The following is a 13,529-nucleotide window of genomic DNA, read 5'->3' as shown; positions in this document are numbered from 1 at the left end:
CAAGCCATCCTTATTTTACTTAACAATGGCCCCAAATCACAAGAGTAGTGATGTTAGCAATTCAGATATTCTCTTACTATGCCTAATTTATAAATTAAACTTTACCATAGTTATGTATGTATGTACAGGAAAACACATAGGATTTAGTACTATGCATGGTTTTAAGTATCCACTGGGGTCTTAGAATGTATTCCCCTGGAGGAAAGCAGGGATACTGTATTATCCAAAGATGGAAGTGGCTCTAGTTTTGTTTTTACATCAAATCAGGAAATAAGAAATCTTGATCTCCATGGCTTTTTACTTAATATATATTGTGGTTAGAACTTGCTAAATTTATAAATAGCTGCACACTGTCACTTTGTTCATAACAGATTTAAACAATCAGTTATCACAAGGGAAAAGAGGTCCCATCCAACATCATAAAGAAATGTTTAACAATTTCAAAATAAATCAGATATAATTTTTAAAATATAATGGGTAATATAAGCTCAGGTCTATATTTCAATTTTTCTACTACTTGGAAGAGGGGCTATATCTCAAGCTTCAGCACTTCCTTCAGCACCTGCAATAGGAAGCAACCATGATGGTCCAGCATGGAGAGAAACCAGATGCCAAAGGCACTTAAAAACATCACATAAATCCAAGTCCACAGTCTAGAATTAACAAACCAAATGTCATGTGTCCAAATCATCACCAAAAATAAACTCTGGGGATCCAAATTTTAAAAGTTTTACTGTGCATAAAAATTATGTAAAATTTTTATCAGAATAAAAAATCATTGCAATCTAGCTTCAGAAAGCAATTTTTAACATTAGATAACATTAATATGCTACCTACCCTAAGAATTAGAAACTAAATAGAGCTACACTAATAAGTATGAATTAAGGAGAAACTAGAAATTTATGCTCTCTACTTGCCCATTCTGCCCTTTATAGCCCTAAAGAGTCTTTTGTTATGTTATATTTCATGCGAGGCAAGGGGTGGGGGCAGAACCAGACCTTCAATCATCAATCATATGCCAGTGTTGAAAGATAATTAAAATGAGAAATACCTAAGTAGCTGAGTTTAAACATGAGAAGGAAATCTCAAATCTTCTTCATCTCAATTACTGCTCTGTATTAAATTGTTTTCTGAGTGAGAGTCAGGCATTTTGTCATGCTATCTCACTGCTCAAGAACTCAGAGTGGCAGAGACCTAAAAAGAGTGAAGAAGCATTAGGAACAAGACAAGGATGCCCCCTCTCCCCATTGATTTCCAACATCCTACTGGAAGTCCTAATTAATGCAATAAGACAAGAAAAGGAAATAAAAGGCAAACAGATTGGGAAGGGAGAATAAACTGTTTGCAGAAGACATAATCATCTACGCAGAAAATCTGAAAGAATTAACCAAAAAACTCCTAGGACAACTAAGTGATTATAGCAAGGTTGCAGGATACAAGGTTAATATACAGAAGTCAATCACTCTCCCACGTACCAGCAATGGACAAGTGGAATTTGGAATTAAAAACATAATACCATTTGTATCAGCACCCTCACAAAATTAAACACTTAAGTATAAATCTAACAAATATATACAAGATTTATATAAGGAAACCTATAAAACTCTATTGAAAGAAATCAAAGAAGAACTAATAAATAGACAGTCCATGTTCAATGATTAAGAAGACTCAATTCTTCTCAACTTGATCTACAGATTCAACACAATCCAAATCAAAATCCCAGGAAGCTATTTTGTAGATATCAACAAAATTATTCTAAAGTTTATATGAAGAGACAAAAAACCCAGAATACCCAGCACACTACTGCAGGAGAAGAACAAAGTTAGAGGACTGACACTACCCAACTTCAAGACTTACTATAAACCTACAGTAATCAAGACAGTGTGGTATCGGCCAAAGAAAAGACAAATAGATCTGTGGAACACAATAGAGAGCCCAAAATACTCTTAAATATAGTCAACTGATCTTTGACAAAGAAGCAAAGGCAATACAATGGAACAAAGATAGTGTTTTCAACAAATGGTGCTGGAACAACTGGACATCCACATGCAAAAAAAATGGATCTATATATGTACCTTATACCTGCACAAAAATTAACTCAGACTGGATCACAGACCTTAATATAAAATGCACAACTATATACCGCCTAGAAAATAACATAGGAGAAAATGTAGATGACCTTGGATTTGGCATGATTTTTTAGATATGACACGAAAGATACTTTATTAAAATTAAAAATTTCTGATCTGCAAAAGACACTGTTAAGAGAATGAAAAGACAAGCCACAGACTAGGAGAAAATATTTGCAAAAGACATACCTGACAAAGGACTGTTATCCAAAACATACAAAAACTCTTAAAACTCAACAATAAGAAAACAACATGATTAAAAAATGACCCAAAGGTCTTAACAGATAACCTCACCAAAGAAGATAAACAGATGACTAATAAGCATATGAAAAGATGCTCCACATCATATGTCATTAGGGAAATGCAAACTAAAACAACAATGATATACCACTACACACCTATTAGAATAGCCAAAATCTGGAACACTGACAACATCAAATGCTGACAAGTAAGTGGAACAAGAACTTTCATATATTGTTGATGAAAATGCAAAATGGTACAGCTACTTTGGAATACAACTGGGCAATTTCTTACAAAACTAAACACAATCTTACAATGTGACCCAGTCAATCATGCTCCTAAAAACCCACACACGATGTTTATAGCAGCTGTATTCATAATTGCCAAAACTTGGAAGCAAGCAACAAGTCTGATACATCCAAACAATTGAATTTATTCAGTGCTAGAAAAAATGAACTATCAAGCCATAAAAATTTCCATGGAAGAAACTTAAAATGTTTTTTTAATTGAACTATAGTTGATTTACAATGTTTCAGGTGTACAACAAAGTGATTCAGTTATACATATATATGTACATATATAGATATTCTTCTTCAGATTATTTTCCACTATAGGTTATTACAAGACATTGAATATCATTCCCTGTGCTACTTAAATGCATTTTATTAAGTAAAAGAACCCAATCTGAAATGCTACATACTGTATGGTATGTATGACATATGTCATACTGTATGACATTCTGGAAAAGGCAAAACTATGGAGACAGTAAAAAGATCAGTGATTGCCAGGGGTAGGGAGGGGGAAGGATGAACAGGCAGAGCACAGAGGAGTTTAGGGCAGTGAAACTACTCTATATGATATTATAATGGTGAAAACATGTCATTATAAATTTGTCCAAAACCACAGAATGCACAATGCCAAGAGTAAACTATAATGTAAACTATGGACTCTGGGTAATAAAGATGTGTCAATGTAGGTTCCTTAATTGAAACAAATGTCCCATAAGCTGTGTAGTGCGGCCCCTCCCCTCCCCCCCAAAAAAATTTTTACCACTCCTGTGCGGAATGTTGATAATGGGGAAGTCTATATATGTGTAGTAGCAGGAGGTATATGGGAAATCTCGGTACCTTCTGCTCAGTTTTGCTGTGAGCCAAAAATTGCTCTAAAAATAAAGTCTACTTTACAAAAGTGAAAAGTGAAGGAGTAAGTGACACAAATATTTAGGGAAAGGACATTCTAGGTAGCAGAAGCAACATAAATACAAATAGCCCTGAGGGAGGGCTTTGCTTGGCTTGTTTGAGAAAAAACAAGAGCAGTGTGGCTGGAGCGGTGGAAGAGGGAAAATGATAAGAAATCAGGTAGAGGCGGGTACAGAAGGCTCATGGCGGGCCTTGTAGGCTACAGAAGAAACTCTGGATTTTATTTTGAATGAGATGAGAAGCCTTCAGAGAGTGTTGCGTGGAAGACTGGCATGACCTGAATCATTGGTTTAAAGAATCATTCTGGCTGCTATGAGGTGAAAAGACTGTAGGGGACATGGGTTAAGGGTGCTTTCAAGGAACGCTGTTGAGAGAAAAATTACTTTAAAATATTACTGTGGGCATACTCACTCTTTAGATTCCTGAGTTCTTTTAGTAACATGCTGTACAACTGTGTCATAGCCAAATTCCTCACCGTGCTTCTGATCAGATGTCCATTTTTCTATTTCTTCTTCAATCATAGACCCCAAAGTATTACATATATACTGTCTAAGGTATTTCACAAATTCATAGCTGAAACAAACATTTAAAAAATAAATGCAGTAAATATCATGAACTCACTTATCAACCATACCCAGAAAAAATGTTAGCACAGAAAGATTTGTAACATATAATCAGATTTCTTACCTTAAACCAGGATTAAATTAGTCATTCATCCCAAATCATATAGCTAATCTAGAATTTTGTTGTTTTTTTCTGAGACACTTGGAAAAGATCACATTTAAAGATGATGACAGTAGACAGCAAATTTCGGGACCAGCACACACTTTAAGGGGTTAGGAGTCTTTTCACACTTCTTTTTTATGCTCATATCTTTTACGTGTGATACTTAATGGTAGGGAAAGCAGTTGTTAAAGATTTTCACAATTGTTCAAGCTGATGAAGAAAACCACACTAGATAACAGTAGTTATAAAAGAATAAATATGAAAAGGTTAAGCTCCAATCGTCAAGAGTTTTTTGTACATTTGGAAATTGTGTTCATTTTGAACTGACCTAAATTCCACCTAATCAGCTTTTGTCTGACTATGTTCACAAGAAGCAGCTCAGACAATTCAATACATTGGACCTTTTTCTTCATACTGTTAGGTTGATGCTAACATTAAAATCCATTTGCAAACTCAGACAATAAGCAAATATGAGAGGGCAAGAGTTCCAAAAGTGGATAATTATTTTATGAAACATGTTTACTGAAAATAAAGAGCAACGATTATAATTAATATCATGATTTAGAAAGGTTTAAAAAGTTTTTGTGGTGTCTTAAATGACAAAGATAATTTAGGTTGGGCCATTTTTGTAAATGCCACTATGTTCAAGACTTGTAGTTTGAATATATCACTGTATAAGAGCCTTGCATATATGCAGTACAGGAGATCAAGTAGAGCCTGAATAGTTTTCTTCACATAATTATAAGTCCACCATGGTATCCAGCATACAGTCTTCAGTTTAATATTTATTAAATGATTGTATGTCCTCTAAAGAACAGCCAACTTTTACCCAGGTAGCCAAAGGATCTCATTTTCAATTTTAACTGCTTTTGATTTGGATTTCCTGCCCTGCCCTGCCCATTTCTCCTCACCTCTGAACCCATTGCTGCTTCCTGGAATCTCCATGGCTGCTTCAGTAATGTAAGTGGCAGGCCTGCCATAGACGATGCAGGCTCCAAAAGTCAAGTAGAGATATTTGACATGAAACCATGTAGTATTATAGAAAACGTACAGGCTCAGAGTCAAAACGGCCTGAATGCCAGCTCCAGCTCTACCACTCTAGCTGGAGTGGCCTGGGACAAGTCTGTTTTTCCATCTGTAACTTGGAAATGATCATGTCTGCTTCATTCCACTATTTTAAATTCAATAGACAAGAAACTTAATCATTATAAACAACAAAATTAAAAAGAAGGATATTCTCTACTCCCACAGTGTCAACTTCAGACTCAACACAAACAGGTGATTCCTTTAGTTCTTTCTTCAGCCAAAATGTCTCCCCAGAATATAGACCTATACAGGCATACCTCGTTTTATTGCACTTTATTGTGCTTCACAGATATTGGGAGTTTTTAACAAACCGAAGGTTTGTGCCAACCTTGCATCAGAGCAAGTCTATCAGCACCAACAGCATTTACTCACTTTGTGTCTCTGTGTCACATTTTGGTAATTCTCACAATATTTCAAACTTTTTCATTATTATTATATTTGTTATAGTAATCTGTGATCAGTGATCTTTGATGTTACTACTACAACTTGCTGAAGGCTCAGATGACGGTTAGCATTTTTAGCAATCAAGAATTTTTTAATCAAGGTATGTACTTTTTTTTTTTTTTTTTACATAATGCTATTGCACACTTAATAGATTACAGTATGGTGTAAACATAGGTTTTATATGCACTAGGAAACCCCCCCAAAAATCATGTAACTCACTTTATTGTAATATTTGCTTCATTACAGTGGCCTGGAACCAAACACGCAATATCTCCGAGGTCTGCCTATATATTAACTACCTACTGGACAAGGCTACTTTATGGTTTTTTCACCATATCAATCAGCACAGTCAATACCAAATTTATCATCCTACCCACCCGCTCACAAACCACGTTCTCTTCTGACACATATCTTTGTTAATGGTACCATCCTTCAATCAGATACCTGTGTATAGCCTCAAACAATCTTCTCTATTACACCTCAGATCTAATTAGTTACCAAGCTCTGTAATTCTGTAAATTCTTACTCCACAACTTCTCTTTTCTTTCCCACTGCCATCAGACTGATGTTCACATCTTCATAACTTTAGCTAAACAATTGCAAGGGCCCTCTTAGGTCATCCTATAAATCAGTGGTTCTTAAAGTATAACATGGGGCTTCCCTGGTGGTACAGTGGTTAAGAATAAGCCTACCAATGCAGGGGACACGGGTTCGAGCCCTGGTCCGGGAACATCCCACATGCGGTGAAGCAACTAAGCCCGTGTGCCACAACTACTGGGGCTGCGCTCTAGAGCCCGTGAGCCACAACTACTGAGCCCGTGTGCCGCAACAAGTGAAGCCCGCGTGCCTAGAGCCCGTGCTCCGCAACAAGAGAAGCCACCACAATGAGAAGCCGCACACTGCAACGAAGAGTAGCCCCTGCTCGCCGGAACTAGAGAAAGCCCTCACGCAGCAACGAAGACCCAACGCAGCCAAAAATTAATTAATTAATTAATTTTTTTAAAAGTATAACATGGATAAGAATCACCTGAAGGGCTTATTAAAACACAGACTGCTGGGCCCCACTCTCAAGAGGTGCAATTCAGGTATACTGTGGGCCCAAGAATCTGCATTTCTAACAAGTTCCCAGGTGATGCTGATGCTGATGCCAATGCTGCTGGTCCTAGTACCATAACTTGAGAAGCACTGATCTAGATACAGATTCTGTATACAGATAGCTTTTAAACTAGCCTAAGTGTCGTACAACTCTGATCAGCAGATTCCTACAATGCTGTGTTAGTTTCTGGTGTACTGCAAAATGATTCAGTTACACATATACATGTATATTCTCTTCCATAATCTTTTCCATTATAGTTTATATATTATAATTTATTAGATCCATCCATTTAAAATGTTGACTTTTTTGTTTAGGGTATTTCTAAACCAAATCTTTGCATATTTTATACAAAATGGTGAAAACTTACACAGCCAAGATATCATAAAGGTATCATGTAAATGATAAGGAAAATGAAAATGAAAAGGATCCAGATAACCCTTTCAGACCAGTGTGATCTCACAGCCAGTCTCTTACTACTGGGAAAGAGAAGAGAACAGTGAATGTGGAAGAAAGTGAAGAGAGAGATGAAAAGTCCCTAAAAATAATTCTGATCCTCTTCACAATCCTGCCCAAGGCTAGTCAATCAGACACATCAGTTTTCTTCGGCATCTCTGAGATATTCAGTGAGAAATGGAAGGTGGGGCAGCCTGAGTTATTTCCCTGAAATTGAAAGAAGAGCCTTTCTGAGGATGAATTCTACATCCCACCATCAACACCTACTATGGAATGGCAGAATTATCCTAGTCCCTTAGTTTCATCAGCCCTATCTCTGTGCCACAAATCAGGCAATTAGGAGAAATGAATATTTAACTGAGAAATATAACTTTTCTGTTTGCTTTGTTTAAAGCCCAATCTGTAAGTAACAAAAATGATATTTTCATAACAAAGGCAGTAAGAAAATATAATGCAAGCCCATTAAAAAAATGTATTCAAGAAAGTTAAGACAATATCATTCTAAAATAAAAGACATATTTTTAAAATCCCCACTATTTAGCATCAGATGTAAATAACAAATATGCTGGGAACATTTTAAAATCCTTTCTTTGGAAACTTAAATAACCAACACTTTTTTTTTTTTACTGACATCACTTTGACCTATGACCACAATAACATCTCCCTGAAGACCCCATTCAAAATGCTTTAAAGTTTTGGTTCATTTGCCAAGTTAAATTAACCCAGGGACCCCAAGTTTGAATCTTGCCTTAATGGGTTACTGCTCTTTTCAAATGAATCTTTTAAGAAAAAAAGATCTCTTGAGAGGTCAGGTCCTCTATCATGGGAGGACTACCAGGCTGCCTATGACCTTAGGATGCTCTACGGACTCACTTATCATTGGAAAACTCTGAGAGTCTCCAATCCCAAATTAGTGAAAATAGTCACTTCTTCAAGTGGGCCCTTCTACTCCGTGGGTAAGAGTAATTCACGTATTCAAATTCCCATCCTATAATTCATTTTGTGTTGGTTCTTTTACCATCTGAATTCACGGCAATACCCCAGAAAATCCTAGAAGATACACAGCAATGTGTCTGATCATTCTGCTTTACTTCTGACAAATATGAAATTTTTCACATTTACACAGGAAAATTTTATTAAGTTGAGTAGAAGAACATTCACTGTTTTCCATTCTTCTTTCTTCACCTTTATTACCTAGGAAAATTTAAGGATTTTTTCCCCATGATGAACTTCTGACATGTTCAAATGTTGATATCAAAATATAGAGATTACTATTACAGTATAAGGACATAAAAAAATCTAATACAAGTTTGTTTGAGGAAATCATCCTCTCAGCTAATTAAACAAGAACTTTTTCAATAATATATAGAAAAATTATCAGTAACGATATGTTTTAAAAAGATAACTTATTAAGTTGTGAATTATAATGCTGATATTTCGAATCCTTAAAATGGATATTTCAGGATTATAGGACTTATTATATGATAAACTTAACTTTATATATATTAGTGTATAAAAAGCTATGTTAAAAAAAAAGAATGAGTATTTTATACTACCTACAACCTTTTAGGTCAAAGAATAAGCCTCTGAATCATGATAAATAGTTACTAAATGCATTCATTAATTATGGAAGCATACATATAATTCTTAGCGATTTCTTCCATGCAGGGAAAACACTTTACATAATGGATGTTTTCTTGAAGTTATCACTTAAACATACTAGAGTTCACTAATTTAGAAAGTCACTGGTAGATTCTTCTGTAAAAAAAAAATCCCAATTCAATAAATACAATTGTGCTCCTTCTGTATCAAACCAAAAATATATCAGATTAGATGGCTACAAAGAAGAGCCTCTGCATTAGAGATTGTTACAATCATTAGGGTTGCTAAGTATTTATATACTTAGCAACCCTAATTTTATATATATATATATATATGTATGTATGTATACAGCAATTCTCATTGAAATGCAAGTAAGTATTTTCTAGCTCTGTGGTTCTCAACCCTGGCTGCATATTAGAATCACCTAGAGAGTTTTTCCAAAAATACCAAGGCCCAATCTCTAGCACTCCCCCTCTGCCAAGCCCCCCAGGAAATCTGGATTCACTTATGGTTAATGGTCATCATCAGTGTTTTTTTAAGCAAACTCCAATCAATCCTAGTGTAACCAAGACTGAAAACCAGGGCTGTTTTTTTTTTTTTAAAGGAAGCCAGTCTAAGTGTCAAAATTTATACAATAGACAGACACATAATGAAAGCAATGTCTTCTTCCCTACTTCTCACCCCTCCTGCAAGCCTCAAATCCTAGCTGCCACTTTCAAAGAAAAGAAAGAAAGCTTGGATCTTTTACAGAAAGTGTACAGTTTAGGGTAAAAAAAGAAATAAAAGAGGCTATGGAAAGCAGAGATAGCTTAGGGCAGCTGCACTGTGGGGCAAATCCCCAGATAGGGCCGGTGTGCCTACACTATGGTTTCTCCCCAAATGACTGCATTCTTCCCCCACTTTATTATACTACCTGAAATTCCATCATTCATGGACTCAATTGTTTTAATAACCAGCTTCTTACAAAAATGCCAATAGGGCTTCCCTGGTGGCGCAGTGGTTGACAGTCCGCCTGCCGATGCAGGGGGCATGGGTTCGTGCCCTGGTCCGGGAGGATTCCACGTGCCGCGGAGCGGCTGGGCCCGTGGGCCATGGCCGCTGAGCCTGCCCGCTCCGGAGCCTGTGCTCTGCAACGGGAGAGGCCGCAACAGTGAGAGGCCCGCATACCGCAAAAAAAAAAAAAAAAAAAAAAAAAAAAGTCAATAGCCTAGAGATACCAGTTTCCCCTATAAAACTATTTAATAAGATTATTTTTCTTGCTATTATACCAGGACAACATCAGGTGGATTTAAGGAACCAATATTCTGATAGTGGAGATGGGATGACAGATAATTCTAATGTATGAAACACTTCGGGAAGCAACATGTACCTAAGTGACTCAAGAACATTTAGTGTTCAAGGAGAGTTAGGTCAGTGAATAGAAAGATAAATGAAAATATGAGTACCTGGACTGACAGTTAGGATCTCATCAAACTCTGAGACTGTAAGATACTATGAAAATACCAAACACAATCATCTCCTCCTCTTTCCTCCTTCATAAGGAGTTCCTTCCTCCTAAGACGCAGATCTCAGGCTAGTGCAGCTAACACATGAATTTTATTATCTGTATTTTTAAGACTAAAAATTACTCAAACTACTTTTAGAATTCTAAATCTTACTTTTAAGACTACAAACTTTTATAATTTGAATGTGTCTGGGTTGTTTTAGGTAGGCCACAAGTAAATCTCTTTATTAAATAGTAAATATTAACTATGCAATTAATCGGCAGGCCTTTAATCTATCTAATAAACTGTTGAAGAAGAGTTGACATTAATACAATAGTCATTACACTGCTGAAAGGAACCAGAATGATCCAACTTTAACTTGAAAAGCATTTAAAAATTAACACAGCTAAAGCAATAATTTATAGGCAAATGTGTAGTCTTAAATGTTTACATTAAAAAAAAGAAGAAAAGCTGCAAATAAATGAGTTAAACATTCATCACAAATTTTAAAAAGTGTCCCAGGAAGGGAAAAAAGAAGAGCAGAAATTTTAAAAACCATAAAATAAATACATAATAGAAAGGAAAATCTAAGTTAATAGCTAGTTCTTTGAAAAGACTAATAAAATTAATCTAGATAAACCTCTAGCAGAACAGATGGAGAACAAAGGAGGAAAGGCATAAATTTAAAAAAAGAATAAAAAGGGGACAATTATAGATACTGGAAATATTAAAAAAGTAATAGGATATTAACAAAAATATTTATACAAATAAATTTTTTTTTTTTTTTTTTTTTTTTTTTTTTTTTTGTGGTATGCGGGCCTCACACTGCTGTGGCCTCTCCCGTCGCGGAGCACAGGCTCCGGACGCGCAGGCCCAGCGGCCATGGCCCACGGGCCCAGCCGCTCCGCGGCACGTGGGATCCTCCCAAACCGGGGCGCGAACCCGGCTCCCCTGCATTGGCAGGCGGACGCGCAACCACTGCGCCACCAGGGAAGCCCCTATACAAATAAATTTGAAAATCTAGATTAAATGGACAAATTCCCAGAATATGATCCTAGCAAAAACCCAATAATCTGAAAATATTTTAAACAAGAATTTACATGTGAAATAAAAAACAGAAATTAAACCCCAAATTTAATGCTTGATGTGGATTTGTTTGAGGTAAATTAGTATTACATGAGTATAAGAAACATTAACAACCAAAACTGAATTTGAGAAAGTTGCAGTTTTTCTATATTCCTCTGTTTAAGTAATAAATCAATAGCTAACCAATAAAAGCTGGTCTCTGGTATCTCCAAAATAAAGAATATTATCATGCAATATCAGCTCTTAGTAGTGGACTTAATGAATATACAGGAAAATCATGGAAATACAAAAGAAAGCATATGTATAACCAGAAATACTAATTAACAAAAAATTCCTTCCACACTTCTTAAAATTCCCTTGAGAATCTGGTGAAAACTGTAATGCTCCCCCCATAAAACTGCAAGTAAACACAAACTTTTGTACAGAATATTAAAGAGCTCAAGGATCCCCTGATGCCCACATATGAAGCAGGTAGGAATTCCAGATAAGAACTTCAGGGCATGCAAAAGTCAGTAAAGATAACATAACAAGAAAACTGTTAAATGTCATCTTCTGTGAGATCAAAATGAAAGGCAAACACTTAATTAAAAATATCATTACTACTACTAATAAATTGAGGCACCTGGAGGTAAACTTTTCGATGGAGAGGCTTAATTTAAATTACACATGACTCAAATCAAAAGAAAAACACACGTCTCTAGGGAAACATACCCTTCAAGATTTACCTCAAATGGTATCTCTCTCATTAAACTTCCTATCTACTGCTCCCAAACCCAGAGCACTCTGTACTTCTATAGCACTTATACTCCTGACATGTATCACAGGCATTTGAGTATGCACCTTATCCCTCTGTAGGAACTTAAGCTATTCCATAGGAAGTTAATCTCACTTGAGTGTTCCTGTCGTGCTCAAAATGCATAATTGTTGCAGCCACTGAAAGATCAGATCAGCAAAGCAACAGGGATCTTGGGAACTCAATGCTTTTGAGGTATAGTGACAGAAATCCCTTGGGATGATAGAATTATTCTCAAATGAACAAGAATAACTTACAACTAATGTTACTATGTTGCCCAGGAGAAAAAAATAATAATTAGGATATGTCGGTTGTGTCAGCAAAAACACAGAGGAAGCATAAGGTTTGGAAAACAAGTAAAGAATATAAAATAAATTCGGTATCTGAGTAAATAAAGGAAATCATGAACCTCCAACTTGGGCGCTATTTTGACAACAATCAAGTGAACATTCTTTATCCAACTACATTTTGATCTTTTCTGGATCAAAGTTTGTTTGCTTAAGAAATCAAAAGGAATTTTACTTGTGAAAATTTTCATCAGTTTCCTCCAGATGTAAGAGGATCTCCTCGGCGCACTCCAGGGAGGGAGCCCCCGTGATTTTCTCCTTCACGCTCTGGAACAACTGCCTCAGCATCGCCTGCAGCATCACTTCGACCTCGCCGGAGAAATGGGCCATCCTCTGTCAGAATCAAACGCCCATGCCCGTTGCTGAGGGTCCCAGCAAACGCCGCGCCCTGTGCACGCGCGTCCCCACCCAGCCCCCACCGGCGCACAGCGCCGTTCCCCGGGAGACCGCGGCAGGCGCTTAGGGGCGGGCCCACGGCTGCCGGCGCGTCGTTCAGAAAAACAAGTTACCTTGCGTTGGGGAAAGAAGAATCCTCGAGGTCCCGCCTTTGGAACTCGTCGCTGCCGTCCTTCCGGGCCAAGAGGATTCAAGCTGCACCGACTAAGAGCAAAAAAGAGATCCCAAAGGCTCTGCGGGTGGACTTGACGGCGGGACGTCAGCGCTACGCGTGACGTCCGCACGTTGACGTGACTTTCCAGGTGGGAGGGAGGGCCGCTTGACCACCTGCCCGGGCTCCTAGAGGAAGTTTCAGGTGCGCTCGCTGAAAGGGTTGTAGGTGGGAGGAAGAAAAGGGTAGGAGGAGAAACGGGTCAATAAAAGAAAGATAATAGAAGTGAAACTGAAA

General features: G+C 37.0%; 1 protein-coding gene across 1 annotated transcript in view; it reads right to left on the bottom strand.

Annotated features, from left to right (window-relative positions):
- The window catches only part of TBC1D32 (TBC1 domain family member 32), a 229,217-nt gene extending 215,903 nt beyond the window's left edge, over positions 1-13,314 (bottom strand). The window contains exons 1-3 of the mRNA XM_007116575.3: positions 13,195-13,314; positions 12,861-13,018; positions 3,980-4,141 (exon numbers count right to left, since the gene is read on the bottom strand). Coding sequence (XP_007116637.2) covers positions 3,980-4,141; positions 12,861-13,015 — 317 coding nt within the window. The 5' untranslated portion in view covers positions 13,016-13,018; positions 13,195-13,314. The remainder of the gene's footprint in view (positions 1-3,979; positions 4,142-12,860; positions 13,019-13,194) is intronic.
- Between the last annotated feature and the right edge of the window lie 215 nt (positions 13,315-13,529).

This window comes from Physeter macrocephalus, chromosome 10, assembly GCF_002837175.3.
Source record: "Physeter macrocephalus isolate SW-GA chromosome 10, ASM283717v5, whole genome shotgun sequence".
Taxonomy (NCBI): Eukaryota; Metazoa; Chordata; class Mammalia; order Artiodactyla; family Physeteridae; genus Physeter; species Physeter macrocephalus.
This window is presented reverse-complemented; position numbering and strand designations above follow the sequence as displayed.